Source organism: Centruroides sculpturatus, unplaced genomic scaffold (genome assembly GCF_000671375.1).
Source record: "Centruroides sculpturatus isolate CEXI.00-Female unplaced genomic scaffold, Cexi_2.0 scaffold2243, whole genome shotgun sequence".
NCBI lineage: Eukaryota > Metazoa > Arthropoda > Arachnida > Scorpiones > Buthidae > Centruroides > Centruroides sculpturatus.
The window spans coordinates 18,346-38,035 of record NW_019386331.1 but is presented as its reverse complement, the minus strand read 5'-3'; the positions used below and the strand labels follow the sequence as shown (position 1 = coordinate 38,035).

General features: G+C 39.8%; 3 protein-coding genes across 3 annotated transcripts; all 3 read left to right on the top strand.

The window, feature by feature from the left end:
- The first annotated feature begins 5,095 nt into the window (after positions 1-5,095).
- On the top strand, positions 5,096-6,191 carry LOC111614574 (U24-ctenitoxin-Pn1a-like). Its single transcript, XM_023355945.1, has 5 exons — positions 5,096-5,167; positions 5,242-5,281; positions 5,358-5,385; positions 5,465-5,689; positions 5,763-6,191. Exons 2-5 carry the CDS (start codon positions 5,255-5,257, stop codon positions 5,912-5,914), a joined length of 432 nt encoding a protein of 143 aa, XP_023211713.1. The 5' UTR covers positions 5,096-5,167; positions 5,242-5,254; the 3' UTR covers positions 5,915-6,191.
- A 4,152-nt stretch (positions 6,192-10,343) lies between these two features.
- Positions 10,344-11,210, top strand: LOC111614575 (U24-ctenitoxin-Pn1a-like). Its single transcript, XM_023355946.1, has 4 exons — positions 10,344-10,487; positions 10,578-10,617; positions 10,691-10,909; positions 10,978-11,210. Exons 1-4 carry the CDS (start codon positions 10,464-10,466, stop codon positions 11,115-11,117), a joined length of 423 nt encoding a protein of 140 aa, XP_023211714.1. The 5' UTR covers positions 10,344-10,463; the 3' UTR covers positions 11,118-11,210.
- Positions 11,211-16,252: 5,042 nt separating this feature from the next.
- On the top strand, positions 16,253-17,120 carry LOC111614576 (U24-ctenitoxin-Pn1a-like). Its single transcript, XM_023355948.1, has 4 exons — positions 16,253-16,367; positions 16,451-16,481; positions 16,611-16,835; positions 16,906-17,120. The coding sequence occupies exons 1-4, from the start codon at positions 16,347-16,349 to the stop codon at positions 17,055-17,057; spliced, it is 429 nt and encodes a 142-aa protein (XP_023211716.1). The 5' UTR covers positions 16,253-16,346; the 3' UTR covers positions 17,058-17,120.
- The last annotated feature ends 2,570 nt before the right edge of the window (positions 17,121-19,690 follow it).

Genomic DNA, 19,690 nt, shown 5'->3' with positions numbered 1-19,690 from the left:
TTACTTTTTGCCCGAGCAACGCCGGGCTCGTCCGCTAGTAATACCGCGTTTCCCCCAAAGTAAGACCTAGCAAAGTTTTTTTACTCGAAACTGTCATGGACGGTCGGTCGAAAGTGGCCGCTGGCTTTTTGAAATTACAGCAGACGTCTAATCACGCCACGCGGCACGATTTGCGTAAGACTATGGCTCGGGAATCACAGATTTGCGTAACGTTACGGCTGGTGACGGCTAATTGGTCGGCCGGGAATCACGCCGCGTGGCATTTGCATAGTGCTACGGTTCGGTAAGCGCTAATTGGTCATCGAGCCCGATGTCGACGCTATAAAAAGGTTAAATTGAAGCGCGAATGGGAAGGGGCCGAGCGGTCTTTGTACTCCGAACACCGGGTTGGCGCCGCGATCGGACAAGCTGGATGCTCGGAGTTTTCCGGGTTTTCTCCTGGCCAATAACGACTATATAGGAGGGCACTTCCCCATAAAAGTCCTCCGGGAAGGCATTCTTTCCCCGCACGCGTTTAGGCTGTTCGGATACGGCTGGCTCGTCGGTGGCGTAGCGATCAATAACGTCATTCGGAGAAAGAGCCTAAATAGAGCTAAAATTCTCCATATGAAACTGAGAGAATGGGAAGTTCGACACCAGAGCGGTAGAGCTTTTAATTTTCAAGTAAAGGAATTTAAAATCGATGAACGAATGAAATCATTATCTTACAAGTCGTTTTAATAAAAGTAACGTTAAAAATTGTACATTTGTTGCTGGAAGCTGATCTTCAACATCTATAAAGTTGTCGTGGAAAGTAGTCGGGATAACAAGAAGTAGTTTTTCTTTTTTCTGTTATCTTCTAACTCGTCTAGCCGGTCTTCACCCGCAAAGATTAACTATGGTCAAGCGATTAGTATTTTGGGATATACGTCACTCTCGTCTAAGTTCGACTCGTGAATGTTTTTGTTCGATAATAAATGCGAATTCTTCTTGGTGGAAAAATAAGACCTAGCGCACTTTTCGGAGCAAAAATTAATATAAGACGCTGTCTTATTTTCGGGGAAACACGGTATAATAAAATAGTATAATACGTCGACTAAGGACTTACCGTATTAAAAGGACTATTATACCGGTGTGCCGATTTTTGCAAAGGAGCAATTCTTATTGAGACAAAGTAAATTTTTATTTTTCACCCGTTGTTTTTCCGGTACACGCGANGGGGCTGTGGACGTGACTTATTTACGAAGAGCTGACGCGCATTCGCGGCGGACGGTGGTGTGGCTTGGATTTCCCTCCGTTTGTATGCATTATATTATTGTCAACTAAGGACTTATCGTATTAATGGGACTATTATACCGGTGTGCCGATTTTTGCAAAGGAGCAATTCTTATTGAGACAAAGTAAATTTTTATTTTTCACCCGTTGTTTTTCCGGTACACGCGATATTTGTGTTTCGGACCACTCGGTCCCTCTTCGGCCGGCTTACCACAATCGTATAATATTTTTAAAAAATTACGATACTTTAAATCCCGACAATAACGTATTCAACTTAGTTTTCTCGTAGCTCGTTACACGAAAATATGCACAAATCACATTCGGAAGAATGACAATTATTGTGTATTAAAAAGTTAAAACTTATTTAAAATTGTCGTTAAAATAAATTTAACTTACGCATCCGTCGTCGTTCATTACAACGCGCCAATTACATTTATTTTTTCGCATGGCCTCTTACTACCGTCGTCGATTATAGCGTAGTGTTCCGCCATGGGTGGATTTCTCGTCTCGAGTTTTTTCGCGTTATACCACTCCCAACGCGTCGATCTCACGCGCTACCGTCTCTCGCTCCGACGTCAAATCGGTAGACTCGCGCGCTTTGAGTGGAGCGTGCGGGATGGATACGCGAAAGCGATAGGCTATTCCCAGCGCCATCGAAGCGTTGGAAACAGCCCAAAGGCGGTTATACGATATCATTTATATTATTATTAATATAGATTATTAAGAGCGTAGCCATTATATTAAGATTATTAATTAATCGGAGGTGTTAAGTTGGTCGAACAATTTAAGATATAGGTGAAGGAAGAAAACTGAAGAAAGGATTAAATTAAAATACTCACTTTTTTTTTCATTCCCCGACACACGCATTTAATTTTGAACTAATTCTTTGCACGTATCGAAATGTTTTTTCCGGTAAATTGGTTGTCAAATTTTCCACCGTCGTCGGTGGTTCCCGCCTCCTATATCGCTATAACGCGCAAACTAAGTTAGTCACCGGATGTTACCCGTACCGAGTCTCGTACAATTTTAAGTATTATAACCTTTTCATGTCCATATCGATCAGCGCAATCCGAAATGCATTTTGGTTATTTGGCGTTAATTACTCGTCTAATCGAGCGTTAACCTTGTCTTACTAAATGTACTACGTCGATACTCGAGCGTTGGCGCTTATTATCGCTGGTGCCGCCAGTCCTTATTATCTATCCCGCGTTAGTAGATGCGTTTCTATTTCGACACTCGGCGGGATTGCGTCTTTATTTAGTCGTTCGCATCTGGTGTTAGCGAATCGAAGAAATTAAGACAACGCGGTTTCGGAAGATATTTAATTCGTTTAATTAAACCGGGGTCTAAAAGCGATTTGTAATAATTGAGCCGTTGGCGGGCCAAATCGACAAACTCCTTTTGTAAATCCTTAATATAATCGTGGTTATTTTCAAATTTTATATATGGTTATATACATCCTGCAATGTTTATTTAAAGTTGAAAGGGAATTTAACAAAATAATTTATATTATCAATTTTTATTTTGCGGAGTTAATCGATTTGGTAAGTCGGCCGCCCGTTTACCATCGAATGGTTATAGTAACGTTGTAAATAATCCCACGGCGCTTAACGGTATAGGTAACCGAGTGTCCTTTCCAGGGTCTGACTCGAGACTACCGACGACGTCAGTTCTAGAACTCGAAACTAAGAGCCCGGGTTGTTGTCGATTTTATTGGATTGCCTATTTATGCAGATACGTTGGTATAACCGTCTTTTAAAGTTGTTACTTTCCCTTTTCTTTATTTTTATCCTACCTTAATGTTACCTATGGTTCGTTTCGTTTCCGTTAGATTAGCTACATTTTTAGTAGACGTTTCCTTTTTTTTATTTATTTTCTTCGAGAACTACCGCGAATCGATAACTCGGCGGCTCCCCTCCGGGAGGAATCCGTCTGGACCGCGCGGCCATTTTGGAACCATAGGTAAATTAACGTTTCCGATTGGTTTGAAATTCTCGTCGATGTTATTGGGCTGTAATGGGACGTGACTTATTTACGAAGAGCTGACGCGCATTCGCGGCGGACGGTGGTGTGGCTTGGATTTCCCTCCGTTTGTATGCATTATATTATTGTCAACTAAGGACTTATCGTATTAATGGGACTATTATACCGGTGTGCCGATTTTTGCGAAGGAGCAATTCTCATTTCACATATGTCAAATAAATTTAAATACTTATTGTATTTAAATTTATTTCACAATAATATAATAAAATAGTTTAACAATTCTTGTTCCGGTTCTTCTTCGTCCACGCTCTTGGACAACAGAAGTTTTTAAACGGAAACCTGTTCGGATAAAAATAGATTTTTTTCTTAACTTTCTCAATCTTGTGGACACTAAGACGTTCTTTTTTAAATGCCCGCGGTGGATTCGACCGGACTGATCGACGAATTGTATCGTCCCTCTCTTTCGTCGAGTCATTCTTGTAAGAACCGGATATTATCCGAATCTTACAGTGGCGAAACGCTAAGACTCGGATCCTTCGTATCGATACGCTGACTTAATCAACAACGGAAAAACACCGAAAGTACGTAAATATTTATTAGCGTGTGGTTAAAGGGATTGGTCAAAATTCCGATAAATCGGGACACGCGTAGTAGCGCAGTCAGACTGCTGAACGCATTAGTCTACTCCTCGACTCCTGGAAGAAAACCAAGAATTTTTAGTGTAGTTTAGTTATCCGGTGGAGCATTTAAAAATATAGCGCCTCTAGGCCCACAATACGCCAGCTCCTTCCCAACTAATTGTGCCATTTTTGCACCGAATAATTTTAATGCTGCTGTAATTGTCATTCACGCATACAGGAAAAAATACCCGAATACCCGAATCGCATTTCTCGACGTTTCCGAGTGTCCCGAGTCCAAAAATGTAAAGATCCCGGGGGTAAGGGGTAACTTTTTGACCGATGGCCATACTTTTCTTCTGTTATATATAACAGCCTGGAAAATAATAAGCATTTATCAGAAGATTTTTTATTTTTTCCGATGTTTTCGGCTGTTGGCGCAGACATCGTCACGATATAACGATTAGAATAAAAACCGAATGCCCAATTTAAAAATTAAAATAACAAATTCGTAACAGGCAATAAGAACACTCGAAAATAATTTAATTAACAGTTAAGAATAATATAAAATGCTACGATTATACAGCGTAGAAGCCCGATTAGCCCAGACTCGACCGAGCCGAACTACAATAATATACATTTGTCTTCTTACTGTATTAGCTGAAAAATAAATGACGAGAAAATTGCCGTTCTTACGTACGAATAAATTCGCTAGATATAAAAAGCAGCAAAATATAAATTATATCTAAACAATTCTTTTGTATTCTAATTGTTAATCCTACGTGGCCGTCGCCGTCCGTTTTATGCACGTGACCATCGAATAATCGCGGTCCTATCTTTAAACCCGACCGAAAACGCTAAAAGCGTATGTTTTCCGCCAGTCTGTTACGGATTTGACACGGCCGACAATAAAAGAGCAGTCGGATGACGAGGGAGGGAACTGGAATCCGCGGATAGGCCTATATTGAGATATATCCCACTGGCGAAAATTTCCTAGTTAATCCGCACCGGATTGGCCTAATAATTATTACTTAAATAATGACACTAAAATGATAGTTAACGGTGCCGTAAAAATGAGCGTTAATACGATTAACGACGAAATAATAAATAGTGTCGTCACGAATAATACATTTTTCACCCGAGTTCGACCGTCAGACCCGGAAATTATCGCGTAACGCAGATTAACGAATAAAATATCATTCATTTTAATCGAAAGATAAAATAGTGATGTGAAAAATTGCATTTGTGTGGGAGATGCGAAAATATAAGAAGACGGCGGCACCCTGGACCAAATTATATATCGTCCGCAACCCGTAAGTTACATTTAACTTTTACAATATTAAAAGCTACAAACGAAATAATTTTCGTTTTCCACGTACTTTTACAGTTAGATTTTGAGAATGAAGTCGACGATTATTCTCCTCGGCGTAAGAAATTATTGAAATTATCAATATTTTAAAAAATATTATATAAAATTTTCACCACCTCTCGCTTCTTTAACAGATTGCAGCGTTTCTTACTCACGTAAAAGGTATTTAATTTTAAATTTTGCCGCTATTTAGATATAAATATCTAAAAATTACGTATCCATACTCGTCCGCAATTTCAAGCCGAAACCGAATGCGAAAAACACCGAAAGAGAGAACTGGATCACCAAGCTATAGGATTAGTCATCCCGGAATGTGACGAAAATGGCGATTACCAAGGACTTCAATGTCACAAGGATCATAGTTTTTGTCAGTGTTGGGACAAGAAGGGTCATCCCCTGACTTCACCGTCCAGAAAAATCAAAGCTTGCCAATGCGTTAGAGATAAAGTTTCCGCCGAAAAAGACAGTAAGAATTGCATCGGTTTTAAAATAGTATATACTTAGAAAGAGTGCCGAAGATTTTCTATATTTCTTTATAGATTTAGTGGGTTCTTACGTCCCTCAGTGCAGAGTCGACGGAACGTACGAACGAATGCAATGTTGGGCCAGCACGGGAGCTTGTTGGTGCGTGGATAAAGACGGCAACAAACTTACGAAAGAGACGAGAAATAAAATCGAATGCCAAGAATAGCTATTATTTGTATTCCGAACACAAGTTGCTTAACAAATTTATAACGAAAACCGCAGTTAAAATATCGACTATCTTATAATTGACGGAATGTACGAAAAATGCATTTTTCAAATTATTTGTAAAGTTATTTTTATAATTGTACAACACTTAAAATAAAGTCGAACAATAGAGACTCGTAGGTTGTAAATAACGTTTAAGCGTGTCATTTCTATTGCCAGACCGGTTTGGGATAAGGACCAATAAAAGCTGCGTTTACACTAGTTACACAGAGGGCTGGTAAAATGAAACTAATTTCTGTCATTTAGCTTATAAAGTTGGGCGGTTTATCCAAGCCCGTCGAGCCAACACGGCCAGTTTTTTGGTTTTGCCAAGTGTCGATTCGACCGATTTGAAGAAAATGTCAAAATCGATACGAGTTGTGACCGAGGCCGAATTTTAAAATTCGATTTACAACGACAGATATCCGGGCTCAAATCGGGTAACTGAATTAAAAAGGTGGAAACGACCATCGACATTTTTAATTACAACGTTTATTTCTTAAGTCGAAGGACGTTTTAGAACAAATGTAAGAATGCGGAGGGACGAGTGGCTGTAATTTAGCTGTATTAATGTAACGCCGGTTAGCCAACCGCCATTGCGCCGGTCACAGACCCACTTCTCCTCCGTTGTAAAACCTTTATTCCGCTGCTTACCTGTCGGAGAGCTTTATTTTTTTTTACTCGCCTATTATTACGCGTAAAAAGATAGACGGGCGCGTCTATCTCCTTACGCGTTATAATAGGTAAGTAAATGTCCGACGTTTTCCCATTTGTCCCAAGCCGCGGAGAAGTCGTTGGTCTTCCCGACCAATGGCTCGGGCAATTGGGAATAAACCAGATTTTGATACCGGGAAAATTTGGCGATAAATGTCGACGATGCGTTGCCAGAAGAGGGCCTACCTACGGGTCGGTCCCCCATCCCAGTACGGAACGTGGAAGAAACTCGGAAAATGATAATTATCGCCAACCGGAATAATTTTTAGTGTCGTTAATTTTAACGGCGGTTTTCGCAAGTTTTCTCCAATAACTACCAGCGATATCGTGGCAATTTTAAATCTCTTACGCGTAAAACGGTACTTACGTTTAGGCTCGTAGTCTTTACAAAGGTTGGGAAATTTAAAGACATTATAATGGGTGCGGCCGTGCCTTCCCACGTGGCGGTTAATAAGTAAAGGTTGTATCGGGTCGAGTAGAAAGTTTTCGCGTATTGTCCGATTGTCCGAAATAAATGCGAAATTTAACGCGTCGTCGTCGCCTCTGCCAGATATCGTTCTTTGTTTTAGAATGTTTAGTTTAAATTAAACGTTACTACGTTACAAGTAAACGTTAAGGGGTGTCGAATCGCATTCGTTTTCGCGCTGGTGACCCTATCCGCGCTCCGAAACAAAGGTGCGTATCGAAGCGGAATTTAATTTTGAAGAATTTTTGAAAAGTCGTTAATCCGCCAAGCAAAAGTCGTCCGAACACGCGGCGCGTTTCGGAAAACTTCGGGTACGTCGTATCGTATCCAACGAATGCTAGGCCTACTTCATTACGGAACGCGCGTTTTGTGTTTCGTAACGTACGCCACCGACATATTTTCGCATTCTCCGAGCGTCGGGGCCGGATGGCGGCCTACACGAACGACACAAATGTCTGTTTTGAAAAGATTCGTAAACGAGATGGTTTTCTCTTCCGTCGGGCGAGTGTATATAATAAACGAACAAACAAAAATATATTGCTTTTTATACGGCGATTGCCAATTCTAAAATCTAAAGAAAATGCCGGGCGGGGCCCCGTAAGAGAAAAATGTATACGTGTCTGGAAAATAAATATGGCGGCCGACGTCGTTTGCGTGGGAAGCGTAAAGAGACGCGCTTTATTACAAAACGAACGGATTGCCTATATACGAAATTCGAATTTACTCCGACTTCGTAACTCGATGGCCGGGATATCCGGATTAGCCAGAGTCTAACGTATTTCGCTAAGACGGAAACTTAGATTTTCTAACCATTTATTTATTTCCTTTCTTTACTCCTGGCGATACGGGAGGGTTCACCCGTACTTAAATGTATAACGGTATCCGCGGTCCTTTCCATTTCTTACTCGAATATTTGCCCACTTAGAAAATTCTCATAATAATATTCGTTTAGTAAAAGCGATAAAATATTATCGTAGATAAATAAAGAGGCCGAGGACGTGGAAGGAAACATCTGAATAACGAAGATACGTGGCGTTTTAATAATTACATTCGAGATGTTTTTCTTTTTAGTAATAATAAAATTGATTTACCCTTAACTCGTTGGTTGGGATCCGAGTGTCTCCGCGCCGTTAGAGAACGATAGAATCCGGTGGATACGTCTTTGCTTTTCGGCCGTGGCCTTAACCAACCCCCCTTTTTTTCTCTTTATTTCGTAAAATACGCCCGGGTTGGGGTTTGCGCGCTTAAGTTTGGAGTAGCGGATCGAGAAATTCGTAGGTCTCGAGGCTATCGCTTTAATTAATTAATTCAAAACAATTTTAAAAAACCCATCCGGTGCTCGCCGACACGCGCCGTTTATTTATACTGTACTGTTTTATTATTAATTAACGAAAATAGCCTTCCGTACGCGTAGCGGTATTCAGTTACCGCTACGCGTACTTTATTTAATAAGCCGCTACGCGGCTTATTAAATTACGTCGGTTACGCGGCATTCGACGTGCAGTACGTACAGAAATACGTAAAACTCGGAGAATTTCGGACTAATCGGGATTTTCTACCAATGTTTTTTATTAAGAATTAAATTTAGAAGCCGGATTATCGAACGTTCCGGATTACCGAGTTTAATACTCGGTAAAGCGGAACGCTCGATATCGTCCCACACCCCGCGTAAAAGTAGCCGTTATCCGAAATTTTTCTATAATAATCCGAAACGCCGAAATTCCGCCCGTCGATATTTTTTGGAATTACGAATAAGTTCGACCGTACGTTAAACGCCGCTTACTTTTAAAAACTCCTAGAAGAATGGGATTCGGTACGGGCCGGATACCGGAAGTTTTTCGGTGGGCGGTTCGTTCCGGATACGTCTCGGAGCGCGGCCGGACGGCGAACGACCGCTTCGAAAATTCCGGACCCGGCCGAATCCGTAATCGGCCGGCCAAAAAACGTCGTCTTAGCTTCCGAGGGGAGGAAAGATTTAAGGAAGAGAAAAAAAATCCGCGACGAAAACCCGGATATATTATTTACTAGCTGTTACCAGCGGCTTTTGCAAGCAAACCCCATTTATATTCGGTATTTCAACAACCATAGTAATTGTTATATAACACCTACCGCCGAGAATGATGCGAATTGCCGAGAATCGAACCAACTATTTTGAATTTGATCAATTTTCTGCAACGTTTACAATCGTTCTATAATCGAACCGATACGCGATAACAAATTCGAATTTAAAACAGTTCTAACATTTAAAAAATCAAAAAATATAAAAATATTTATAACAATGTCCGAAATGTTATTAATTTAATACACCTAAGTACTCGATGAAGACTAAATTCTCTCCCTCTCCCTCCCGTGTAGGAATTTCGAAAAATCCCTTCTTAGTGCGCGTTTTCACCACATACCCTAACTGCGTACCAAATTTCACCTGTAGGTTCAGCGGTTTGCTCCGGGCGATGATGGATCAGTGAGTGAGGCGGGACAAGTAATTTTATATATTTAGATTATTATTCTTATTCGTTGGTTCGTTTCGCCTTCGGGACAGAAATAATAATAATTTAAAATTTGTTACGCGCGTTATTTGAAAGTAGATTTTCGTAAACGCCTTCTTAACTATTTTCCGTATCCGCGCGACGATCGAAATGCCGTTCGTCCACTGGTAACGCGTAATTCGTATATTTTTGGATTTTAGTCGGATCGGCACGGACGTAAAATACCCCAGTCGAATTTTTCGTATGGTAAATACAAAAAATCGCGAGAATACGTCAATTTTATCCCGGAACCCGGTTTTTGTCTCAATTCCGCGTATTAGCCATAGACCTAATTATATCGGATTCCACCTTTATCCACCGGGATTCGATACCGGATACCGTTAACGGAAGGGGAACCGTACGCCGATGGACTATATTAACGTCCGCAATGTCGCTCTTTATAAATAGATGGGAATAGGACGGAGCGGGCTAGGATTACAGAGGAATCGAATGAAATTCCCGTTCGAATTCGAACCCGGAGTATTAATAACAAATAAATACATTGGCGCGCATGTGATTAAAATAATAATTGGACGTTATTTATTTTCTTGGCCGATAATTTTCATTTTCGTAAGTAAGAAAGCGATTCGATCGATTAAGTAAGGCGGCAGATGTTTTGGTTTACGCGGGTTAAGATAAGATTAAGATTAAAAAAGCCGGTCCGAGAACGAAACCGGTGCTAGCAGATAAATTTTTCCTATAAAACCGCGTAGGAACGTACGTCGTTCTTCTCGCATCGATAATCCAGTAGAAGTAAAGACGATTCTATCTTTCATTTTTTATACATACGTAAATATAATTTTAGGATGAAGACCTCGGTGGCTTTCCTGGTCAGTTAATCGTTTATCGTATTTAAATAACAATTATTAAAAATAATTTTTAATTTTCGAAAATTGCTGGAAAATGTTTTCTATTTTTAGTGTTTGGCAGCTGTTTTAGGCAGCGTTTTATCCGACAAAAGTATGTCGATGGTTTCCGCATTTATTTAAGTACAATGGTTTTAGCCGACTTTAATTGGGTTTCAATATTACAGCGGCCTGTCAGATTTCCAGAGAGAAGGCTTTAGAAGAGAACAGCCTGGTCAAAATCGTGCCGGAATGCGACGAAAACGGCCAATACGCGCCCAAACAATGCTTTCCCGGCAATAAATTTTGCCAGTGCGTCAGAAAAGACGGCAGCGCCATCGTCGAGATGTCCGCCGTCATCAAACATTGCGAATGCTTGAGAGCTCGCGATCTGGCCGTCAGTCGTCGTCAGTAAAGTTTTCTACGTTTCTCGTCCAACCTTAATTACTTATAACTAAATAACGTTTATTTCCAGATCTGATAGGAAATTACAAACCTCGCTGCGAGGAAGACGGAACGTACAGCCGTACTCAGTGCTGGGGATCCGTCGGTAGTTGCTGGTGCGTCGACGAACGCGGAAACAAATTGTTAGATAAAAACGTTATGGATTGCTAATTTTCATTTATATAAATGGTTATTTAAATGTAAATAGAGTCGTAAATCCTTAAATTATACGACGTATATTAAAAGGATTTTTAAAGACTTTAACTGCGTTATAACTCTTTTACCATGGCCACCGATTAATTATTCGGTGTTTCCGCCGTAATTAAATATTATCTTTACGGTTGTGGACATTTTTCGTTAACCTTAAAAATTACTTATTTTTAAAGTATTTAATTTCTTTGTATTGGGATTGGTACTTGGATCGAATGCGACGAAATCGTCTTTTCCAACTGTTAAGGTTAAAATATAATGCCGAGCGCCATTTATAAAATACTCCACCGGTTTCCGACTGCGCTCGATATTCGTTTCCGACCTCCTAAATTCCATATTATTATTGGCGATGGAAACGAACGCTTTCTCCTTGGCGTCCGGCGTGTCAATTTCGAGTCTCGTCTTTTCCCGTATACCACCAGCCGGTCTTCTATCGACTTCCATCCCACGATTAAAATTTTACATCACCGCCCTACCTGTTGCGGCAAAAAGTCCGCGTTTAAGTCTAAATCTTTACGTTAATTCGTAGAAAACATTCTCCGCGTTACTCGACGTTAATATTTCTATTGATTCCGTGGCTTTTTCTTTAATTTCTGTGGCGCGCCTTGCTCGAATTAGACGTCTCCGGGTTTTATTCCACGGTAAACTTACTTTTGGCCATGGTATTAATAATTTAATTAAACGTCGATGGTTGGCCACGGTGGTTCTCGACCGGGGGAACGCGTACCCCTAGGCGTACCAGCGTAAATCGAAGAGGTACTGTACGTCCAACTTTCGTTATAAAACGGCGCGCGTTAACGAATTTGCCGTAAATTATTAACGCGAGAAACGACAAAAACTCGCTTTAAAATATCCCGATACGAACACCGAGATCCCTTTTAACGGTCCAAACGACTGGTTGGTCCGCTCGATTTGCGCCGTTAGTGCCCAGTGAACCCGTAGTCTAGTAAAATTTCGATTTAACCGCGCGTTAATTTTAGATGTCGGCGGATCGACGGTACTTTTAGTTTACGCGAAATATCGGTACAACCGCCAGCTTGGCCACCACCTAAAAATATATTTTCAGTAAAATCGATGATTTCGTTGCAAGTAACGAAATAGCCATCGACATCCGCGCCCATGCGGCTAAAGCTGCGATTTAAAAGGTCCGAAGAAAACTTTTACCATTTTAACCACGTATTCGTGAGAAAAACTAAAAAAGTCGGCAGAGAACCAAATTTTGAAAAAATCACCCAAGATTTATGGCCACAAATATCCCATTAAATTGTTAGAAATTATTGTAGAATAATTCAAATTTTCTTTGTCCTTAATTATTATTATTTATTTTTTTAGGAAACGTAAAATAAGTAATCCACTTTTAGTTATAGTTAGTTAGTGAGAGTTTTTTTTATGGCGCTCGGTTACGAGGCTGTATACGTTTAACGCGGTAATAAAATTTACCTACAAAAGTATAAGGGCTACTCGAGAAACGACTAACGGAGTAATGGGGTACATGGACAAAAAAGGTAGAGAACCGCCGATTGACCATATACTACGGCGTCGTCGTTCAAAAATTTGAATTAATTTAATACATTTAGAACATAGAATTAATTTAAGCACTCTTTTTCCGCATATTTTCGATCATTAATACGTTTATAAGGGAGTCGAAAGTCGCTTAACACCCTTATAAAATTGCACCGAGTCGGGCGTGGGAATTTCGACGCGTAAAATACTCGTCTCTAAGTATAACGCGTTTCTATGGCGACCAAAGTTTCTCCGCCCAACTTAGTTCTACTTTACCAGGGTATTGACCGATTTAAGCCGGCCGACGACGGTTTACAATTTGGCCAAGCTACGCCAGTCCCTTAATAAAGTCTCCTCGGTGTTTTACACTTTCAGAAATTTCACTTATACGCCACTTATTAGTTGGAAGTTATTCGCTCTCGAAAACTGCGTCCTTCTTTTAAATACGTGGTCTACTTTCCTCCGACTATATTTGTATTAAGATAATATTAAGGGTCGAAAACGTTAGCGTAATGAATAACGCTGGTCAAACGTTAGGCGGTGCTGCCATTGTATTCGTTTTCCATCATTTATTAATAATAGACGATCCGAAACTACCCAACCATGGCTTATTTAATGTTTCTTTATTCGCTGGGTTGCCGGGTTCGTCGCGGAGGTCGAAAACGTTCTTCGTTTTAAATACGATACATTTATACGTTGGCGCTTTAATTTTTATACTTTTATCGTTTAAAGAATACATATTTTTTCTCGTACCTACGTTAGACTTTTTAACGCTTTGTCACTATAATTATAGCAATTTTGACTTTTATATATTTTAGCCTTTTATTTATTTATACAAATATCTTTGCACAATTTATCGTTTTTCTTTTTATTTGGGTATTTGCATTCGCTTGGGGAGTAGGCCGCTTCCTGGCTGGTAAAGGATGCGAGATAAATAAGTAAGAACTCGAGAAGTTGGCCTATGTTTTTATTTTAGTTACTGTATAAGCCAAACAAATTAGCAATAGCCAGAAATATTAAATTGCCTAAAACTTTTAATTACGTTTCGTCGTTACGTGTTTCCGCCGTGTGGTAACGACGAAACTACTTACACCTTCCGCGGTCGATTTTACTCAAAAACTCCGCGTATTCTCCTTTTCGTCTTCTCTTTTAATGGCGATTAGTAATAAATAATTACATCGGCTATACGGGTATCCCCGGCTTAACGCGCCCGTGCTTAACGATATCCGTGTTAAGTAAAGATGGCTTTAACGGCCATCTTTACTTAACACGGATATCGTATTCCACTAAAGCCATTTTGATTTAGGCGGTGGAATTAATTAACCGCGTTAATCGAAGGATACCTCTACGATAATCGAGTATATCGTAAGGCAGCTTCAAACTTTTCTTTCGTACGGTATAAAGACATTTCGGAAACACTTTAGAACCGAGCGAAGGCAGTTTGGCGTAGAATAATACATCGTACCCGACTCCGCATAATATATAATAGGGCAAAGCTTGGCTCGTTCGTCTCTAAATATCGGTAGCGTATTCGAGGCGCACGGACATGGCTTAATAAGAATAAACGGAACAGCGTACGTTTACCGAACTCTCGTACGCGTAACCAGGCGGAATTTTCTTATTTTAATTAATAGAATGAAAACCTTAATAAATTGTAAATAAAAATCAAATGTAAATATATCGTTATAAATATTAAAATGTAATAAAGCTAATAATTAATACGGGTTAAGGACTGGCGCTTAAGACCGAAGTTGCGGAAACGATTAGAAAAACCCAATATTTATAAATTTACTACCGTGTTTCCCTGAAAATAAGACATCCGCAGAAAATAAGACCTAGCACAGATTTTGCTGAATTGCGAAATATAAGACCTCCCCCTGAAAGTAAGACCTAGAGAAGTTTTTTTTTAGTCGTAACGATCATCGACAGATGGTTGAAAGTACAGCCACTGATTGGTCAGCAGACAATTACGCCACACGGCATGATTTGCATAAGACTATGGCTTGGGAATCACAGATTTGCATAATGTTATCGCTGGTGATGGCTAATTGGTCGGCTGGGAATCACGCCACATCACATTTGCATAGTGCTACGGTTCAGTAAGCACTAATTGGTCATCGAGCTCGATGTGGACACTATAAAAAGGTTAAGTTGAATGTGTCGCAAGGTGTTCTCTCGAACCTGTTTAGCGTATTGTTCAACAATAAATGTGAATTCGTCTTCATGGAAATATAAGACATCCCCTGAAAATAAGACCTAGTGCATTTTTTAGAGCAAAAATTAATATATGACACTGTCTTATTTTCGGGGAAACACGGTAGTAAAAATACAATCGGGCTATTTTTATATATAAATAATATTAAATTATATTTCTTCTAACGTTTTAAAAATACGGGAAAGACCGTACTGGCTACGACACGGATAAAGGGTAAAGTCCAAATACATTGGTATTCCTACTTTATAAACTCCTTGCGTCGAAAATACGGAGAGTAATTAAATTGGCCAGAATTAAAAAACATTTGACATTAGTCGGCAAAAGTATCAAAAGTCGGGAATGTTAACAACCAATGGCATAAATTATAAAAATGGATGCTAGTTATTTGAAAGAACGTTATAAATAGGTCGAACAAAGTCTAAAATTTGTCACGGAAGCCATTTTCTAAAATATAAATGCGTCTTCGTATTTGAACGTACTCGGAATTAATTAAAATGAATATTTTAATATAACCGCCACTTACGTATTTTATTACAAATTTCCGTAGGCGTGGGAAACAACGATAGGACGGCCGTCGTACGTTCGAATATAAATTGGCATACGCGCATTTCCAACGGAAGCGCCAACCGTTTGGCGTAAAATTTTGTCGGTTGGTATAAAGCGGCCGGATTACGGGCGTCGGCGGAGCACCGACGCCCAAAAATACGATTCCATCCGTTAGCCACCGGCGGGGGGCCATGGGACTAAGCGCCATCTTTTAAGATTTAAAAGGTCGAGAATATTTTATGTTTAATTATAATTATATCGACAGATTTTCGGACGTAAAATCTTTACAACTTTTATCAGTTTTACGCGTCAATAATTTTAAATATTCCTCGGCCAGTTTTAATTCTTTAAATTAAGTAAGTTGCGGGGAAAAGTTTTTGCTTTATCTAAATTACGTAGCTAATGGTTTCCCTCGGGGTCCGAAGCGTATTTTTACCTCACTCTTAGATGTAAAAATGCGCTAAAAGAATCGTACGATTTCGTAGGACTACCGTCCAGCGCGGTATTTCGACTGGGTCGGAAGCTTTTAATTCGTTTATCGAACGACGACAATCTCGTTTTAAGTAACGAAACGTTTCTCGAGTTATTAAATTTACGTAATTCTTTTCGCCTACGGAAATTTCTAGTGGAAATATTTAATATCGAATCTTAAAAATGAATTATATTTGTCGAGTAAGCGATAAATTATCGCGGATCGATAACGAAAGAGGCGAAGGACGCGAAAGAAAACACCTGAATAATTAAGATACGGGGAAAAAAATTATCGCCTACCACTGGCTTTTATATAAAAGTCGGTAAGATTATTCCTCCGTATCCGTCGTTTAAAGGTAGGTTAATCGCCGAATATTTTTAGTCGTCCATTTCGTGCGCGCATTTAATTAAATGTAATCGTTTTCCGTAGGTTCGACTGGTACTTTCGCTCGGCCATGAAATTCTTAATTTTTCTCGTGAGTATTTTTATTACGTTCGACTATAACGCCGGTAATAATTACTTACATTTTTGCCAATACCCAATGTTTTTACTTGGCAGTTGGTAATTGTCGCCGTCGTTTCTGCCAGAGGTAAGTCTATAATTTCCAATGTTTTTTTTTAATGGTAAACCTTTCCATCGTTTATCCGCGATTTATAATTCTTAAAGCTTTAGTTTATAAAATTTTCGGTGGTTTTTAACGCGTTTTAAATATTTAAAGCGGAAACCGAATGCGAAAAACATAGAAAGAGAGAACAAGAGCACGACGCTATAGGATTAGTCATCCCGGAATGTGACGAAAATGGCGATTACAAAGGACTCCAGTGTCACAAGGACCATACGTTTTGTCAATGTTGGGATAAAAAGGGCCACGCTCTGACCGCGCCCTCCAGGGATATCAAAGCCTGCGAATGCCCGAGAGCCAAAGCCAAGGCGGAAAGGAACGGTACCGATAGAATTACGTAAACGTAAAGCGTTAACCGGTTTATCCAATTAACTATTAAATCTTTTTTTAGCTTGGAGTGGCGATTATATACCGCAATGCCGAAAGGACGGTACCTACGAAAGAAAGCAATGTTGGGAATGGAAGAAAACATGTTGGTGCGTGGATAAGGACGGAAAAGAGCTAACCGAAAAAACTAAGGAAGACGTAACTTGCCAAGAATAACGTCCGTTACCGTAGACATTTATTCATTTACGGAGTAAAGAATAAAAGTATTACGTAATTGTACGCTTTTTGTTGCGTTTTTTTTTCTACTTTTAGACTCCGCCCGTAGGCGCTAAGAGCGGAATCGAATTTACACGCCGAAGCTAAAAATTATTATTTCCGCTTTTAAATTTATTATTATTTTTGTAGTTATAGGACCTATCGTAAATTATAGCTTAAGACCCTAAAAATTCAAAATCTCGCTCCGAGTATAAAAAATGACGTCCGATTGTTTTAATAAGAAATAAAGACAATTTGATTAGGCTCGACGTACGAATTTCGGCGATTACCACCCGAAATTGAACCTACCTTAAGAGGCGGCCGACCGTCTTTACGGCTTTGTCCGGGCACAGCCGCCACATTCGATTAAGCGATAATTCTCGATTTGCGATAGAATCGGCAATTACGAATAACGCACCGACTCCGTCCCCGAATAATACGGCGCTTTCTTTTTGCGCCACGAATAATGAATATTAATTAATGCCACGTAACGACATACGTCGCGGTATTCCAAGAGAACGTAAATCTACAAGTAAAATTAAACATTTTATTTTTTACGTTTAAAACACGAATCTTCTTTTATTGTAACTTCTGATATTTCATCTATAACTATATACTAGCTGCAAGGACCCGCTTGGCTGGGCAAAAAGTAACGATAGTGAAGATTAAGATAATTACATTATAGCTAATCTTACCCGTTTTCACAGAATGCAAGAATTAGGTCCCTCGTTTACAGACTAATTAGAGAATTTTTACGTCCAGTCAAACCACTATTTTCAATTTGATCAATTTTCTGCAACGTTTACAATCGTTCTATAATCGAACCAATTCGAATTCGAAAATTTTTAAAATCGAAATAGAAAATCTTCCACTTTCAAGCCCATATCTCCCGCACCCTTAGAGATAAATTATCCAGACGCAACCACCATAGTGCACGAATGGAGACTCGGGGCTACTACCACATACAAGCATCATTCATGCGCGATGTGTAGTTTTGGCTGAAAAGTGAAATATAGGGACACACACGTCCATTTATATATATATATATAGATAGATATAGATATAAAAATGCTATTTGAACGCGACTGACAAAGTATCAGGTAAACGAGATGTCTTCTCTCGCCTGTTCGGACAGTCGATCAGTGTCACCATCCCGTTTCACTCCCACAGTCTATTATTGATGCTCGCTAACGATGGCTTCTATTCATGTCTTTTGTTCGTAGCGACGGAGGGGGGTGGCGAGTGACGCGGACCCGACGGCCGAGACTGCGGAGGTTTCTGGCGTTCGCTGCCCTTCGACTCGAGCGCGCTCGTTTTTTTGAGCTCGTCTTGTCTCGAGCTACTCTCGCTCTGGTGCTCGTCCGTTCTTTCTCTCTTCTCTCCTCTTCTTTTTTTCTCTCCCTCTCTCTCCTTTCTCTGGTTGGAGCTCTCTTTTGAAACACTTCCGGCTCGAGAAAGTTCGTCATCGGGTGACGATTCATTGGCAGTGTCGTCATCGTTGCCGAGACGGTGTTTTCTTATTTGGAAACGACATCGATCTTTCGTAGAGTCATCACCGAGTTGGCGCGACTCATCGTAGCTTCGGGATAGTTCTAAATCATTATTCATTGACTGCTTTGACTGTTCTTCGTTTAATATGTAAACATTGTAGAAGTCCGAGCCTCGTCGCGAGACTCGGCGCCGAAAACAAAGGGGGGGAGTGCGATGTTCCCTATTTATATAGGCCTATATATTTTTTAACCCTTTAGAATTTTAATTATTTAATCGCTTCTCCCTCTCTTCCTTGGCGTGTTGTGAAATTTCTGATAGTTCGTTTTATTTTAATTCGTCTTTTTAAATTATTTCGAGTCGATATTAAAATTTGGAAAGGGACTCGACGCCGATGTCCCTAGATCGATAAAATAGGCGAATTTCCTCCTACGACTTCGGTTGTTGTTCGGGGTACAGTTAAGGTTTTAACAAAGTTCGAGCGAATACGTAATTAGCAAAAAAAAAGAAAAAAAAATTGAAATAAAGTGAATAAACAAAAATTACTACAAATGTCGTAAATAACAGTTCACAAATGCATACATAGAGATATTTTTGGAGGGAGGAAATGGTGGACTTGGCACAAAGTACGACTATTATACATCATTATTTGGTCAAATTGCACGTAACACGATACGAACACGGATTATCTACGCCGCTATGAAGAAATCTACATATATTGTTCGGATATTTATTACAGTATACGGTTTCTCCACGTATAATTCGTCATCTAATTTCACTTTCTATCACTGGCTTTTGTCCTCCGATCTCTGTCGGTAATGGATGGCACATTTTTGAACGTCAAATAATTTTTCTCTAACCATCGTACGAGTTTCAAATCGTATAAGAATTCTTGGCTTTTCTGTTTTCGTCCCGTCGCCAACATGGCGGGGAACGAGGTATCCGATCCGACGTCGCCCACCCGAATTCAATTCCGGTTCGAACGGAGCGATAGGCATCGGCCTTTGTTTCGGTGGTAAAATTAGGAATTTCGGCCGTAGCGCCTCTCTTTTTACGCGAAAAATCTATTACGAATTTACTAAAAATATAAAGGAAAAATCAGATAA